This window comes from Cyrtonyx montezumae, unplaced genomic scaffold, assembly GCF_038088225.1.
Source record: "Cyrtonyx montezumae isolate F1298 unplaced genomic scaffold, pur_monq_1.0 scaffold_3, whole genome shotgun sequence".
Lineage (NCBI taxonomy): Eukaryota > Metazoa > Chordata > Aves > Galliformes > Odontophoridae > Cyrtonyx > Cyrtonyx montezumae.
Genome location: NW_027072034.1, coordinates 126,128,428 through 126,146,139, shown reverse-complemented (window position 1 = coordinate 126,146,139; position 17,712 = coordinate 126,128,428). Strand labels below are relative to the sequence as shown.

At 40.0% G+C, this 17,712-nt stretch overlaps 1 protein-coding gene across 1 annotated transcript in view; it reads right to left on the bottom strand.

Annotated features, from left to right (window-relative positions):
• The window catches only part of PTPRR (protein tyrosine phosphatase receptor type R), a 145,262-nt gene that overhangs the window by 38,791 nt on the left and 88,759 nt on the right, over nt 1-17,712 (bottom strand). The window contains exon 6 of the mRNA XM_065743306.1: nt 16,823-17,085. Within this exon, the coding sequence (XP_065599378.1) occupies nt 16,823-17,085 (263 nt within the window). The remainder of the gene's footprint in view (nt 1-16,822; nt 17,086-17,712) is intronic.

Genomic DNA, 17,712 nt, shown 5'->3' with positions numbered 1-17,712 from the left:
TTCCACGGCCCTAAAATTAAGCCATGGTTGGGTGATTATGAAAATTCCATTACCCGACACACTTTTTTTTCCCCAGTTGATTATTTAAGCTGGGCAATTTCTTTAAATACACCTTTCCATGTTTATTCAGCACTCTCCAAAAATGCAACGCCCAGATTCCCAGTCCCTAGTGGGCCCTGGTGCCTCCCAGCACTGCGATGAGTGGCAGGGCCGCAGCCCTTCAGCAGCCATTGCCCTCCGACCCCACCATTGCAGGCACAGGAGGTGCTTCCTCTCTGCATGCCCTCCTCGCCCTGCTGCTGTGCCCCTGAGGCCGAAGGCAGGCCTGTGTCAGCCCAGTGTGGAAGGAAGCCATTAATGAATGGGAAGAGCGGTGCTGGCTATGGTTGCTAGGGAGGGAGCTGCTTCATGCCCAGAGATCCTCTGTGCACAGGGGTGCTCAGCAGGGCTTCTCTTCTTGTGTTTATGGCAGGGATGACAGGAAAACCATCACTGCTCCCTCGTGAGCTTGATTTCTCTGGCATTCCTCTGGTCTAGACATGGGTCCTGATGCTCAGATTTTGCTGGGCTACCCAGTGAGCATTCAGGTGGGCTGTAATTGCACTGAAGAAGCACAATTAGGCACACCACTTACTGCCTTACTGATGCTTTTTTCAGTGCCAGAATTGTCTTGCTTGTCTAGTTTCACATTTCAGAATAAAAATTTAAAGGAAAACAAAATTAAATTCACAAAATTAGGCAATTGAATAACTATAGGGCCTAGTTTTCCAGCTGATCTTAAAAATAGCTAAGAGAAAAGGGTCATGCAGATGAAGAAATGGATAAATAAAGCTGTTGTGGGGAGGGAGTGAAAAAAGCTCAGCAAATCAGAAAAGGACACAATGTGGTTCTCATTAGTAATCTTGTATTTTGAGATAAAACAAATAAAAAGAGAGTACTGAATAACTCTTACTGACTTCACTGAGAAAAATCAGTTCCTGAAAGAAAGAAAGAAAGAAAGAAAGAAAGAAAGAAAGAAAGAAAGAAAGAAAGAAAGAAAGAAAGAAAGAAAGAAAGAAAGAAAGAAAGAAAGAAAGAAAGAAAGAAAGAAAGAAAGAAAGAAAGAAAGAAAGAAAGAAAGAAAGAAAGAAAAAGTAGAAGAGAGGAAATACACAGGGTTAAAATATCTTAGAAAAGGATTGAGTATACTGCCATTTCCCATTAGCCTTGGGCAAACAATAACACAGACCTTCTAACATAAAACTGAGGCATTTCTTCACAAGTCCAGATATACAATCTCCATTACAGTCAGTCATCAGAAAATCAAGTGATGACTCATTTAAAGCAAAATATAATTGGATATATTTTAAATAATACTCACAGTGTTGTCAAATAATTACATCTAATTATACATTCTTCACAAATGTTACTTGCTCTATACTTGATAGTCTGAAATATGCAATACTTTGTACTGATCACATTACTGCACAGGGAAAGTAGAGTCAATGAGACAATGGTTACATGAATCGATGTGGTGAGCTCTAGATTTTTCCTGCTCGTCAGCATATTATTTCAAACAAGACTTTTCGAAGACTGTGGTAAAACTCCTTTACTAACAACCTAACTGTAAAAGGGAAGATTCACTTTTTCCTAGGTCTACATTTTGTGTGGGATTTCAGAGCTCAAGAGTTTCAGTTTTCTGGTATGATGCAACATACGTTAAAGAATATTCTGATAGAAAACAAAACCAAAATATGATAATACGCAGACAGTATTAATTTGATTATCCTCTTATTTACTTCTACTTTCACCAAAGATCAAACAGTATTTTCAGCATAAGTTTAGGAAATAGTGAATTAAAAAAATAATTATGCAACTAGATGAATATCATCCTAATAATAAACACCGCACATAGAGCAGATAATGCACTTTTTATTTTTACACCACTAGGTGATTTATGAAATATTATTACACCAATTTTATACTTTGTAGGTCTATGATGAAAACTCAGTTTCCCAAATGATCTCTCATTTGCCTGCTAATATTTTGGGTTTCCATTTAGCTTTAACTTGAACAAGCACTGCAACTTTCAGGAACTAGCTCAGACCTGGGGTGCTCAACACTTTTAAACAAATCAAACTCACATCACACAAACTGCTTGCTAAAGACTCAGAAGCTGCAATCAATGAACTAATGATGGGAAACAAGAATTAGCATTAGAAGCAAGACTAAAACCCAAAGTTCCCTAAATCTTCATCATTTCTCGATTTATCTTAAATCAATCTGAAATAATTTTGAAATCATTGTCACAGGTTTTCTTTTCTAAAGGTAAGTAATCTTCAATTAATTTTAAGATTCATTAGCATTGATGTAAATCATTTATTTAAAAACAACAATAGCACAGGAATACAAACTAATTTTGACAGAAAATCTATATGAATATAAAATGACTGATTTATGTTGTATTAAAGGGTAATATGGATCATGACCAATCAATGCAGCCTGATACCTAAAAGGACCTATTCCACTCAGTTCCTATTTGATCATTTTGCAGCAAATTTACTACATACAAAAATAAATAATAAACACAGTTCTTCAGACCATTTCCATCTTCTTTGGTGTGCAGATGGTCAAAACCTGATCTTCCTCCCTGCCCTGACATCCTGTGCCATTCTTAAAACACCAGAGGGCACCTACTGAGCTCCTCTCCTGCCTAGGAACTACAGACTTCTCTTTTTCTAAGGGCTTCTGGCCTCATTTCCAAATAAAGTGAAATTTTCTTCTTACACATTGATCTTTATTTGGCTCTGATTCCCTTTTGCTGGAGAGGAGATACTGGATGGATAAGCAGATATTAGCTTGAAGTTTCCACAAGCATGCTTAGGAATTCAATTGCTAATATTACTGATATTTACAGCACTTCTGCGTGCATCTGAGATAAATCCTGCAGCCATTTATGAGGGCAGTCCCATGCCACCTACCAGAGGAACTCATTCACAGTGAAAAAGACACACATAGTGGATATAACACTGGGGCTAATACCTGTCACCAAAAAGCCATAGCTAGAGGACATTTAAGCTCAGCACCGAAAGAGATGCAATTGGTTGGGGTACATAGATCCTAGGCATTTTCTGGAAGCAAGATTTGCCATTTCTGCTCATGTTTATCACATGGTTATCCTCACAGTATTCTAGTGTTATGCTTTTATTATTTTACACTAATATGCCATTTGAACAATTGATGCATCCTGCCCTCTACTCTGAGGAAGGGGTTTGGAAGAACAGCCTGTGTGCCTTCTGAAAGGATATACAGCTACTGGGAAAGAAGGCTTCCACCCTGCTGCAGTCTTCTAGACAGAAAAAAACTGCTAGCAGCACCTGGCAGCATCCTCCAGCCCTCTATTGAGTCCATAGACACTGATGAGGAGCCTCAGCTGTAACATTTCAAAAGCTTTTCTGGAAAGTGAAGGCATTTCACCCTCCAGAAGGTCTGATTTTATTTCCAGAACCACGAGCAAGAGCAGGCCAATACCTCTAACACTAAATTGCAAACAATTCTCAGGATCTACTCAGAGCTCAGCATGTCAAAATGAACTACGGAAATGGTTTTGACAAGTACTTCTGGACTAAGTTTTAAGCAATCAGTATCTGGTTAGGACAGGAATGGCTCAATATCCTGTGGAGGAAAACAGCTGACACGAGAGTAGTTTCAACTTTCTCTCTTTTAATCATGCTTTCTAATGTACTGCCAATTCACTCCTGTTCTGCCCTCGATAAGGGTATGCTGCTCTGCTACGGGAACTGACTGTTCAAAATGCAAAGCTTATACAAGCTCACATCTTTTCCTGTAGATTATTTCTATGATCAAACTGCATTTTGTCACGCAAACTCCTCTCTCCAATAAAATTTCAATGGTAACATAAAGCTGCATTTCAGACTCATTTTCACACATTCTCGTTTTTAGCATGGGTAAAAACTGAGTTAAATGTTCAGGAACAAAAATAAATGAAGATGCTAATTCTTTGTGTTCATTTGAGTTGTTTGTTCTGAGTGCTGAATAAATGTTCTCTAATTTATGGTTAATTTGCTTTAGATGGTGGAACTTTAATTGAATGCATTCATGTTTACTGCTACTATTAGCTGCTTGCATTGCAGTGTCGTTCTATTTCATACTGGAGGCATTCACTGCACAAACATACAGGATAACCTGTTCTGTCTCCAGTTAATACACACACTAATTTAAACCAAGATACAGTGAATATAAACAAAAGTGAATGAAAGAATAGGGAAATAGAAAAGAGAATTGAGAGGAAAAACATTTAATTGTTATGGCTGCACAGACTGAACAAATGCTCAGGTTAAAGAACTCAGATACTGCATAAGGAAAACCAGCAAGAAATGTTAAAAAAATCACATATCTTACTGTATCTTTTGTTTGAAAAAAAAAAGTAAAAAATTAAAAAAATTAACAATTTTTTATCTTTTCCTATTTAGCTTTCCTGGGTAGGTGCAGCCTGATGGCTTCTTCCAGCACATGCAAGGCTCACTTCTTTGCTAAGCACTATGGAGTGCCCAGAGGGAGCTTGCCTGCAGTACTCAGGGAACTGCCTATCTAGCCTACCTAAGAGAAGAGATCTAATAAATGAGAATGAAGAGATGCAATACTACAGCAGGAGCTTTGGTGGAGGTATTTTTTTAAGACTGCATAACTGAGATGTTTTGTTATTTAGTTGGCCAGAAGTACCCAGGAAAAAAAGGGGGAACAAAAACTGTTTTTTTTCAACTTAGATACATTTTTTTTTTAATATAACAGAAGTAATGTCAATAAATTTCTCTCGCAGCACGCGTTCTATATTAACCTTGTAAGCAAAATTTCTAACTCCAACCCATACCTGCTGCTCATTTAAGGAATAAAATATGCAATCCTTAAATCAAAACAAGTAAGAAAATCATCTATTAACATATTAACATACTGCAATACACTTTTGAAAAAACCAGCCTTTGTGGAAAAAGAAATGGATAGAAATATTTTTCATGTAAATGAGCAGAGAGAGTTCTTCATACAGTATCAGTAAGAAAAAAAATTATTGTTGCTTGAAGACTAATCAGTACAATGAGTTCTTTCCTGGTGCATTTGCCATTTTGGAAAGACAGGAAGGAACATCTGGGAAAAGAGGCGTTTACTACACCCTGTCAACCTCAAGATAATAAAAAAGCACATTCCTTGTTTATTTGACTTGGTCTTCATTATCTTTAAATTACTGCAAGTGTCACAGAGAAGATTTCTAAGCAGACAAATGAATTGTTAGAGCACTTTGAAGAAATTACTGAATGACAGCAGTTCCTGATGAATGTAAAACCTGCAGGCCCACGGCGTTCTTCAACAAAGCTGCGCCATCTATGGACAGCGTCCTTCGTTCCCAAAGGCAGCTGATGCAATGCTCTATTCAGTGACACAGTGGGCAAAATAACAGGCTGGCTGTACAGACCAAAAATCCTTTTAGCTCATACACTTTGGAAGTCACAGTCCCATTTCCAGAGTGACTCATGTGCCTAAGATCAACAGAAAGGAACTCCAAGCCACTTACCTGTCTGCTTCTCAACAGCTGCTTAACCTTAAATGGGACTGCACAGCCTGACAGTGCAATTTAAAAATGTATATCTATACTAAAAGTTGATGGGATTTAGGCTTTCAAAGATGGAAGCCAGAAATTTACACTTAGGTCTGTTATTTATTTAAGTATGTAAACCTTTCCCTATTCTCAGTATCTTCCTCTTGATTCATTTCACTATTCTTTATTAGTTTCCAGACTTTTTTTAATGGGAATGCTTGATCAAACAAGTACATTAATGCACCAATGACCTGAATTCCTTTCGAAAATGGGTTTTAGGATATCCACTTGGCTTTGCAATTCGAAATGGAGCAATGCTTGAATTCTTTCAGAAGACAGATGTAAGTGTCCACAACTAGGGTTTTACTTTACCTTCACTCCAGAATTTAAATATATCTTTTTCAAGTGGCTTGGAGGTCCCTTCTGTAGAGCTCAGCAGTTCCCATAGCCTGTGTATGGAGGATTTGGCTGTACCTACCACTCACCTACACTGGAGATGTTCCTACAGATGAATGCACAGGCTGAGATCTAGAGAAGGGAAATGCGTCTGTACCAGTGCCCAGACATTCAGACATGGGTCTGAGCAGAGGCTTCCTGGAGCTACTCTTCCACATGCACTCCATCAATGAATTAGTATGGACTGGAAACTTCAGAGTGAAATATTTATAGCTGCTTCCAATTCGTAGTTCTCTATTAGCAAAGGATGACCTCAAGAAACCTTACAACACTTGATATAAATTCACTTCAATTAATTTGAACAGAGAAGGGAAACGTGATGAGTCTGATAAAAGCAGTGTTACTCTAAACACACGCCTAATCATGAAATAAAGAGAAGGGAGGTGTTATACTTGAAAGAATACTAAACTGCTCTCCTTGCCCCAACCTCCACCCCATCTCCCTCGCCCTAAATACTCAACATGTAGGGCTCCATGCTGCTAATGATGCAGCATGTGTCGTATTAACATACATGGAATGGAGTGATGTATGCTTAAGTTGGCCCACTATGTCAGATCAAAGGTTAACTTGTATCCTGTTTTCAAACAGCCACAAAGAGGAGGTTTAGGGGAAGGACACCAACAAAGTAAGCAAGAATTACCAATTACTTGATTAACGCTGATAATTTCTGTCAGTATGCCCTCCATCTTCTGGCAATCTGTAGTTCAGGAACAACCTGAACAAAACATTGATTGCGTATCTTTGAATCTGATGGCTTCTCTTCCAAGATTTTTCCTCCAGATAGATCTTTGCTCACTTCATGACCTCTGCAACGTCCCAGGACCATGAGCTCTGTAGTGCAGAGGGTTTGAGCAAAGTAGTAACAAACACTATACATGGTAACCGGAGTGAAATTTAGGCCATCCACATTGAGGAAAATCCTTGTGATAAAGCAGAAAACATTTATTTCATTCTAATCTTATCAGCAAATTGCAAATGCATTCCCTGTAGCTGAAGGATTACCCTTGGGATTAATTACAATACCAGCTTTCTGATTTTCACAATGCCTTCTTCTTTCACAAACCTATTCAGTAGCATGCTCTGGGGGCCAAATTATCTTTGCAGATACCCCCTACAAACCCACTGAAGCAAAACAAGCTAAGTAGGGTATGAAGTGAAACAACACCATGCAAATTGGATTTATTAGCTATCCAGTAATTTGCTGCAGCCTTGATTGTTTTCCTTTATTTGTTGCAAGACCACACTGTTAGGGCCACTGTCAAACACAGGGAAAGGAACTGAAAGCATGTAGACTGTACATCCTCCAGTGGAATTTGCTACAACTCAGCAAGGATTTGAGACATCCCAGAGAAAAGAGAGAGCTTCTCAGCGGACAGAGGGTCAGGCTCTGCTGCCTCCTGCCCAGCACTGGCTTCATCCCTCACTGGCAGCACGGCTTTGCAGTGAGCTGCTGCTGGCCATCCCAAAGTACTGAGATGGAGTTCCCTAGAGAAATACTGTGCTTAACGACATTTTTCTGTGTGGGAATTATATACAGCACTTCCACTTCTGATGCCTATCACATATTTGAGCAGTCATTTGAAGTTGCTGTGTTCTGTTTTGCTCCTGTTATCAAGATGCAGGATTAACATAACAGAGATAATTATAGCTACCATAAATTAATAACAATGTCCACTGTTTGTTAAGCATCAAAAGCACATTCTTCGATAAGGCACAAAAGGGAAGTCCCTGTTCCCAGAAAGAGATATCACTGTTATAGCTTCTTACAGATTCAATTGGCCAGAGGACAGAACGAAGAGTTCAAGAGTGGGTATTTTATGGAGATGAGACACTGGTTTGTATGATTACCTTTGATTAGTCACTTAACTAGTTAATGTCTCATTTTCCTTAGCACAAAAACAATAAAAAGAGCTTCTAAAATATGTTGGCCACAATAAGTTAAGGCTCAAAGTCAAAGCAAATGGATGCATCAGCTTGGATATGATGAAACCAAGGCAGACAAACAATTCAAGCAAGAACTGGGCTGAAATGTCAATGCTGTATGGAATCATCTACCACCAATGGGCAATATTTCTAAGCCATTCTCACAGCATACTTCAGGCATCTTCATGTATGCTGTAGTAGTACTGCTTCTTTGTTTCCTGAGGCTTGCCTGACTTGCTGTACACATCTAATACCTTGCTTATGTTTCAATTTTAAGGTTTTTTTATTTTTTTATAGAGAATCATATACTATATACAGTATAAAGAATCTTGCATAAACAGATCCTGCTAAATGACTGAGGACATCAGGTGCAATAATAATATAAATGCCAAGAAAATTTACCACAGGAGCTGAGGAACAGAAATAGCCTGACCTATAGCAGTGTTATTTGAGGAAAGGTGTGTTTGCAAACAAGTGACATTTCTGCTAGCAAATGATGTTAAGCTTTCTGTACATAGCAGTTCTGACCGCGTAGGAGATCTCTGCTGAATTTCCAGGACCAGCTTCTTCCAAAAATAAGCTATGTAATTATTCAACTGTCATCATTTGCAAGCGTTCTGACAAGGCACAGAAATAAAATGAATTATCACTGCAGTCAAATAAGAGAGTCATGGCCTGGAATATTAACTGATGGCTACAGTGTAAGCTGGATGCTTCATAACTATTGTCCAGTATGTGGCTTCCTGCAATTCAGAGACATAATTATTTATTTCATATTTCATTCTTGGAGACACTTTGATGTTTTTCTTTTCTTTCTTCAGTTGGTGTTCTCTGTCTGTTCCTGATGTTTTAAGTTAAGGGCAACTGAGGTATATTCAACTTTAAGTAGTCCTGCAGAACAGCTGGACATGAGGAATTGCATGATCAATGAGAAATACAGTGAAAAACAACAGAAAAGGTGAATATTTCTGCCTCACTTTGAGGCATAATCCCTTTTCAGACACTGATGGGAACATTCAAATAAACTTCATAAAGAAGTCACCAAATGTGAAAAATCAACCATAACTGTAAATATCAAAACTTTGTCTATTTTGTACAGATGGTCCTTTCCGCACTGGTTGTTCACTTTCCTGAAGTCAGCACCTGTGGGACCTAGTCAAGTACTCATGACCTGCAATACAGCTTACCCCATGCAATATAGTAGCCTGACTCTTATAATGTAACTGGTGCTCTCCTCAAGTCTCTTTGTCCTCAGCACTGCACTTTCAAACTGCCTTGCAAAAAAAAAAAAAAAAAAAGTGGTATATTTGGTTGTAAATGCCACTGATGGACACAACCTGAGAGGGGCTGAGCTATTCGGAACAATCAGCTCCAGCTAACTTGCATCCTCACTTTCCCAGCTGTCCCAGTCTGCCTTCACATTAGCCTCAGAAGCTCTTCGTGGGATGGGTGGCTACAGAAGCAAAGCAGAGCCAAAGAAGTCAATAACTGAAAGCTGCTGTCTTTGGTTTAGCTGTTAGACCAAACAGTGCTTAAAGATACAAGCCGGCTACTGGACAAGACAGGGATTACTCACACAGCTCAAATTACTGCATGCGCAGGGCAACAATGACCTGTGTGATCCTAGGCCTCCAGAAGCATTTAAATATTAACATAGATATTTCCCCTCAGTTTCTTGTGCTGTGTGTTACTTTTCAAAAGATCAACTGGACGAATCACTGCAAAGCCACCAGAACTGTCTACCAGATGGCGGCCACTGATTAGTTTGTCTTAACTTAAGCCAAAAAGGAAGAAAATGTGATGGGTGGAGCAGTAAAGACAAGCACAATCAACATCCGACCAAAGAGGGTTTCCTGTCACCTTGGGAACAACACTGATTGGCACTGTGGTTTCCTGTGTACATGCTAAAACCAGTAGTAACTGGAGTAACAAGAATAAACGCAAGATAAGAGACCTGGGAATACAATAAAATTATTATAAAATTCCTGACTAAGACTCACAGGATGGAAAAGGCAAAACCAAGTGGAGGCACGGGTTGCATTCGAAACAAAGTGCATCCCTGCATCTGAGAGGACTACCAAGTGATACCAGAAGATTTTTTTTCTGAATAACAGTGGGCCATTCTGCCTGAATTATCCCCTCTAAGAAATGAATGTGAAGTGCTTTGAAGAACTTCTAGCTCTTTGCAAGAAGAAAAAAGGAATGTGGGACAATTTAGAGGTGACCAAGTGGAGACAGAGCTAGGAGAGGCAATGTACCATCTACCCATGCTAACCTGAAGTAATTTGCAAGAGGTGCTAGACATAGGGAAATGGACTGTGGGTGTATGTGTGGGGGCTGGCACATAGCTATTTGCATCTATTTATTTAGATCATTAACTTCCAGTTTTTCAAAGAGCTCTAACTTCAACCAAAACACCTCCTAAAGCAGCTAGAAGTCAAATAGTTAAAATATGGTATTTAAAAGGTCTTTGTTAGGCTGCTGCCTGAGTTCACTTCCCCTTCAGAAATAGGACAATTCACATTCCTGCCCTTTTCCTACGCAGCAGATAAGCAAAGAGGTCTACAATGAACTTGGCTGAACAGACATTTGTGCAGTTCAGGGGTTTGTTGTTTGCAGTAAGTTTTAAGGGAGGCCTTGCACTAACAGAAATGTTACACCAGTGCAAGCTGGATGTAAAGCATAATTCTGTATCTAGTCATGAATTCACACAATAAATGAGACCTTTTAAGATAAGATCCTCACACCTGGATCTCGTTTCACATTCCCCACCACACAGACTAGTTTCTTTCAACAGCGCAATGCAGAACCCCTGCCCTTACCCAGTCACACTGTGTCCTTCAGCTAGATGAGACCATCCCAGTGGTCCCTGGGGAAGAAGGACAGTGCTGGGCTGTGGGGAGAATGAAGCTGAAAGGAGTTTTACTAGAAGGCACACTCAAGACTGCTCCCATCATGTGAGCTGCCACACCAGATGTACACTTCATGATGTACAAATCACATCAACAAAATGCAATCAAGCAGTGCCAGGAAACAGTCCCAGGCACTGATACTCAGTAATCAATATCACTGAATTTCAAGCCTTGCCCTTGGCTTGCTTTTAGCCTTTGCCAACAAGACTGCTCCAAAGCAATTAATTCCCTGGCATAGTTTGGGAATGAGCAAATGCAGCAACCATTCCTAGTAGGCAGTCAGCATCCAGGCCCCACCATTTTAGAGGTAAAGGGAGTTTGGCAGCATGGACACTAACTAACCTGTTTTATTGGCCTCAGTGCTAGTAAATGCTTCTGGTTGTATTGAATTTGTTAGTCCATCTTACACACTTGGACAGAATGTAGTTGTGAGGTCTGCCAAATTATTAGATAAATGTTTTTTTAGGTCCTTCTCTAACTTTCCCTTTACTCTCTTGAATTAGTGTGTCCCATCAGTAGCTCATAGCTCTCTCACTGTTCTTCAGATTGAAGGTGTCTTCCTGCTTCATGTGGACATGTGGGCCCAACAGCCTGTACCCAGCACAGGAAATTCAAAGCATTCCAATAAGCTGGTGGCAGACACAGGGCTGCAGCACAGGCATTCCACCTCCTGCCTCATACTCCCTTTACTGGTCCTTAGCACTTTCCAAACTGCTTCTAATAGGAGAACAGTGTAAAACTGTTCTCCAGCTTTTACTTTTGTGTTGGCACAAAGCTGTGTTTTGAACAATTGCACTGACATTTTCCTGAAAACAATCCTAGGATTTAAATTAAGAATGCAGAAAGCATATTCTGCTCTACACAATAGGGTAAATTTATCCTCCAAATCTATGCAAACCTAGTATATTTTAGCCAGGAAATTCAAGGCCCCTTCCTGTAAATATATTAAGTTCCCATGCTTGTGTCATAAACTGCAAAAGCTGGCATGTTTACACTCCTCAGACTGCAAGGTGCAGTCTTTAAATGATTACTCACAATCACCAGTTTTATATAAAGATAGCACATCAGCAACGCCATAATTATATTTGCAGCACCAACAGAGCTCTGTCATTTAAAAATCAGAACAGAAACAGAGAGAATTGTTGGAATTTTTTCTCATCTATTAGGGACCTGGTTGAACAATGACATCCTGAGATGCAGATGCCTTTATATAAATGAAACAAAGCATACATCAGGTTTTCTTACCCCATTTCCTACATATCTTACTAAGTTGAATGAGAGTATTCACTTTGCAAGCAGTGGCATTAATATAACTAACCATTTTAACAGATACTGCTTTTCTAACATCAGGAGAATAAATATCACAGTTAGTACTTGACGTGCATGGTATTTAGCAGCTGGATGACAATTGGTAGGGAGCAAAAATCGTATATGTGGCCAGAACAATAGTTTATTTTTTGTGGCTATGCAGAATAACTACAAAGGTCACTCTGAAAGTAATGCCTCCTATTTATTTCCATAAGTACAACAGATGCAAAGAGCACAATAACACATTTTGATAGAGCAAATTCACAGTTTCAAAAAAAAAAAAAAAAAAAAAAAAAAGAACAACTATTTTTCAACATAGCCAGCACCATTAGCTATGTATTTTTGCCAGTGATAAATAAGAGCCTGCATGCCACGCTTGTCAAAATCTGCACCAGCGGAGGTGAGCCAAAGTTTCATAGCTGCTATGACAGCTTTATTGCTAGGAAAATGTTGCCCATGCAGCCCAACTTTCACTGTGCTCACATCTACTCTTTGGTCTTCATAAACATTCAGCAAATGTCAAAGAATGTCAAGAGCTGCATTTTTTTTCCACGTGGAGGAATTCAGTTCCACCCTTTTGCTTCATACACACTTCCATGTCAGATGCCATTCTGTCAGAGTGCCCCCTCTGCTGCTGTCTGTCACATGGCAACAAAATGTAATGGAATACTAGTGGGAAGGTTCAACCTCAACTGCTACGTCACGAAAATCCATCCACCTTTGATGTTGTGAGCCAACATGATAAAAATAGAAGGCATTACTTTTGGAGCAGCCTTCATAGGAGAGGATAACAACTATCAGTATTAACATAGAAATTTACCTCCAAGTCCAAATTGTCCATGACTTCTCTGTAAAGGTGTCAAATAGGAGATGTTTCTGAGAAAGAATGCCAAGGGAAGGGAGAGAACAACCACTGTTCTCAGTACTCCTGCACATGGACATGAGCACCTCTTCATAATACGTTCCTGATTCAAACATTACCTTTTGGCAGTGAATTCCATAGACTAGTATGGGCTATCTGAGCATGCTATTATTTTTTTTAAAGTTACTTAAAACTGTACTGCCTTTCTTTTCTGCCACAATATCTGTTTCTTTTATAACATAGGGAAGCAGACAGAGGTGACCATTTATTAGCTTTGCAAGACACATTACTTTAGCCCATCTTTCATTATACTCACAAGTAGCTATTCTTATTGTATGTCTATAGAGTATCTGAACTGGAAAGAACTGTTAATTCATGGGCATCTTCAGGATGATTAGGGACATCTCACTGCTTACAACCTGCAACATAAGTTTTTATAGTACTGCTCTGCTTTTGTAGGGAAAAGCAGCACCATATACAGATCTCTCACAATCAAAATTTAAGCTGAGATTCAGCACTATCTGTTATGTTTGTGGGATGTCATAATTGGCACTGGGCTAGGTAATTTTTCCTCTGACTGCTCTCTGTTCTAATGTCTCCTGATTATCACTAGATGTTGCAGTCTCTATTGAATTTGTAGCAGATTGAGAAAACACTGACTGTAATCTTTCCCACTGATTATTTAATAGACACAGTTTCAGGTCTTCGTAGCTAGGGGGGATACAAATGCTTGAGGCTTTCCAAAACACTCTGTGGTTTTTTAATATATACAACGGAGCAGCTATTTTCCACAGCCTCTTTTCTTCCATGTACTTTTATGTGCTAGATAATAACCAAATTATCAGAACAAAATAGAATTCTGTACACTAGTTTGAAATATGGTTGTTCTAGCAAAAAATAGTTCCAGAACTAAAAATCAGCAACAGTGTCTGGGGAAAAAATACATTTGTAAAACAAGTGAACATTGTGCTGGTTGTGGTAATTTATTTATACCCCCACAATGCTTGTGCTTTAACAACTCACTGCTTGTACTAACGACTTTCAAAGCCTGACATGTCAGAAATATCACATTCCACATCACCAAACTCTGATTTTGGCTGGAACCAGTCATATCAACATGAATTTTGGGGCAATCAGCTGAATAAAAAAAAAAAAAAACAAAAAACATCAATCTGTAAAATGTGAGAAGAAAAAAATGGGAATGCATCATTCATGGTTATATTTATGGAAGAAAAAAAAAACATTTACATTTTTATCAGTGCTATGATATATGACAGTTTGTCACAGAAGACACCCACAGGAGAACAACATTAGCTTCTCCTGCTCTTTTGGTCAGGAACAACATTGTGGGTGTTGCCAATGGAAAAGGTGTTTTGCTGCAAAGGAGCAAGTGTGAAAATACTAGAAGACAGTACCAAATAACTTAGATGTCAGGAGACCTGGAAGAAAAACCTTCATCTACTTGGTCTGTGTCTGTAATTAATCATAATAAAAAGGCAATTGATGTGTTTTTGCAGTAATAAGCCTGTCACCTCTCCTCAGCCATCCACTCTTCCCCTTTTAGCCAACATTCCTTCACTGATACCATGAATGCATGCCAAGCATGGGCTGGCATCCTCAACCAGCTCCCAGGACAACAATTCAGCTGCTGCCACCACAGGTACTAGGCACACAGGTACACAGGTTCTGACCTGCTCTGAGATATACAGCCAAAGCTGGACTGAAAAATGCTTGCCATCATCAGCTACTCAGAATTTTACCCAGATTCTGAACCTCGAAGAGGAGAACCCAGGATATAAGTACAGACTGGGAGATGAGAAGCTGGAGAGCAGTCCCACAGGGATGGACAGAATCACAGAAAAGCTTAGGTTGGAAGGGACTTTAAATACCATCCAACTCCAAAGGCGACAGCGACAGAGCCCAAGGGGACGGCACGGAGCTGCATTAGGGGAGGGTCATGGGGGGAGGGTTAAGGTTCTTCACCACAGGGCACTGGCACAGAACAGGCTGCCCAGGCACGACCCCGAGCTGCCGGAGTTCAAGGAGTGTTTGGACAGTGCTCTCAGGGCTGGCTTTCATTTGAACTCAGCAATCTTTGAGGGTCCCTTCCAACTCGGGATATTCTGTTCTGTGGGCATATGGACCCTCTGAGGACCCGCAGCGTGCGGCTCCGCAGGGAACGCATTGCTGTACGCAGGCAGCATGGCACGGCACGGCACGGCACGGCACGGCACGGCACGACACGGCACGGCACAGCAGCCTCCCACCCGCTCTAGATGTCGCTCTTCCCCCAGCCAAACCCAGCCCCGTTCCACACCCGCGGCCCTGGCAGCCCCGAGTGCCGGTGGTGGGCTGTGAATCTGCTTGAAAACCAGGTCCTAGCTGCTTGATAGCATCCGAGAGCAAATCTATGGCACTGTTAGGCCTGCGCCACTTTCTGGACATCGCGAGCCCGGGGAATTAGCCTCATTTACATCTGCATTAATCAAGGTTCAAGACACCAGAGCGTGCAACACACAAAAAATCAGTTGTGACACCCTACAAGTTTAATAATGCAAGTGTTGCATAATCTGCTGGGAAAACCATGTCATATAAATGAGTAAAGGAGCCTTTTCAGAGAGAGATGCAGCAAAACAAGAATGTTCAAAAACTTAATGAGAGTTGGAATGAGAGCAAGTATCAAAACGTATTTGCTTGCTTCCTCCATTCCTTATTTTCTGTTATGACTACACTTTTTATGACAGATTTGCCTTTCAGTATCTTTTACTTGTAGAAAATTCAGTGTGGTTCATACTGCCATTGATAAAATCTGTCACTGAAGTCCCACTGTTCCAAGTGAATCAGAATTACGGCTCAGCTCCAAGAGTCCTCAAAGGGAATGCTCCCCTTGGTCTGCTTTTCCATTCTGATTTCCCTGTCACATTTGCATGCTGTCTGCTCTTTCATTTATCTCCTGTGCTGGGGCAGAAGAGTTCAGTTGCATGGCTGCATGCTACATTAGTTATTCAGAGCACTGATGCTTTATGAAAGCGGCCTGCAGCCATGAGGCAAGAAATTATGTGGGTTTCTAACAGAGGAGAGACAGATGTCAGTGTGCATTCTCCTGTTGGAAAGATAGCTAGTTTTATAAAAAGAAAACTGGCCCAATATTTTAAAGGTAGAACAAATTCTGCTTGCAATGTCTGGTGCACAAGTACTTCTAAGGCACTGATCATGAGGGTTGCTTTCTTTACTAATCAACTCTTTCTCTTTCTTGTAATGTTTGTAGACCTTAAGTAATACCCCTATCATCAGAGAAAGCTGGATTTCAGAAGAAAAATGATCTTAAGGCGATACTAGAAATCAGTGAATATATTCAGTTACTATACTTCTCATTTTTATGTTTCCTATGAATTAGGGATCCCCTAACAGTGTGAATGTTCTTTGTTGACAAAAGACAAGCAGCTGCTCTGCCCTCTGCCAGGATCAAAACAGGCAAAGTAAAGGAAAAAAGAAAAAAGATGATTTCAGGTAACCGTTGGAAAGGGGAAGAAACAAATGTAAAAAAGGAGTTATAGTATAACAATCTCAGTTCAAACCTCTGGATCATTGTTCATGTGAAAAGGAAATGAGGGAATACCCATAAGGCAGGCATGAATGCACCAAAATTCCACTTGAGAAGTCTACAAGATGAAGCCTCCAGTCCACTGTCAGAGGAGACACAGGCAATCAAACAACAGAAGTAGTATAACAAAACAGAATGAATTCTGAACACGCTGGGCACCGTCCTACCTTTCCTGGAGCCCCACAGATTTCATTCTGAAAGGAGATGGACTGGCACACGGAGGAGGTTTGATCTCAGGAACACATTGACCTTGAGGGTCCACTACCACACTGACAACCTTTGGAGCCTGTTCAGGCTGGACCATGCTGTTGGCAGTCTTATATTCAGATCGAGATGTCTGCAGGGGAAGTGGTGAGAGGTGGATGTCTTGCTTCTTTTCCTTCTCTTGTCTCAGTGACAACTGGATCTTCTCCTTCAATCTATACAGAACCTATTGGAACAGAGAGGGAAGCCCAATCCTGATTTGCTGGTAAACAAGGTAAGGAAGGAACCACAAATACAATAAGATTGCTAAATGTGGCTTTTATTCCTAGAAAGTAATCCACAACTTATGTTGCATGGCATTTCTCACAGCAGGATAAATATTTTCATTACATAAACCACAGAGCGTACACGTGGGAGGCAGAGATCTTAACAGTCCTTGTTGTGAGCCAGTAATTATTTGTAATACCAGCAGTTGTATTATTAAAGGGACAAATAATGTAGAATGGAAAATAGTCACAAAAGTCTGAGTGAAAAAGGAAACAATAATAAAGTAATTGTAGAAAAATGTATGAGGATTTTAGAACAAGAGAGACAATTGCACAGAATAAAATATAGTTGAACAAAGTAATTTTACCAGGACACTTTTATAATGGTATGGTGCTATTGCTCCGAAATACTCCTCAGTATCCTAAGGATGTTTCTCAGTATCCTCACGGAAACATCACCTATTGTGTGAAAAATCTGAACAGACACGCAGTCTATGAAGCTATTTAGGGATCTGTGACTGTTCAGATACATGTGTTTTACAGTTATCAAGACATTGACGTATAACAGTGCAGCAAAAGCTTTTCAG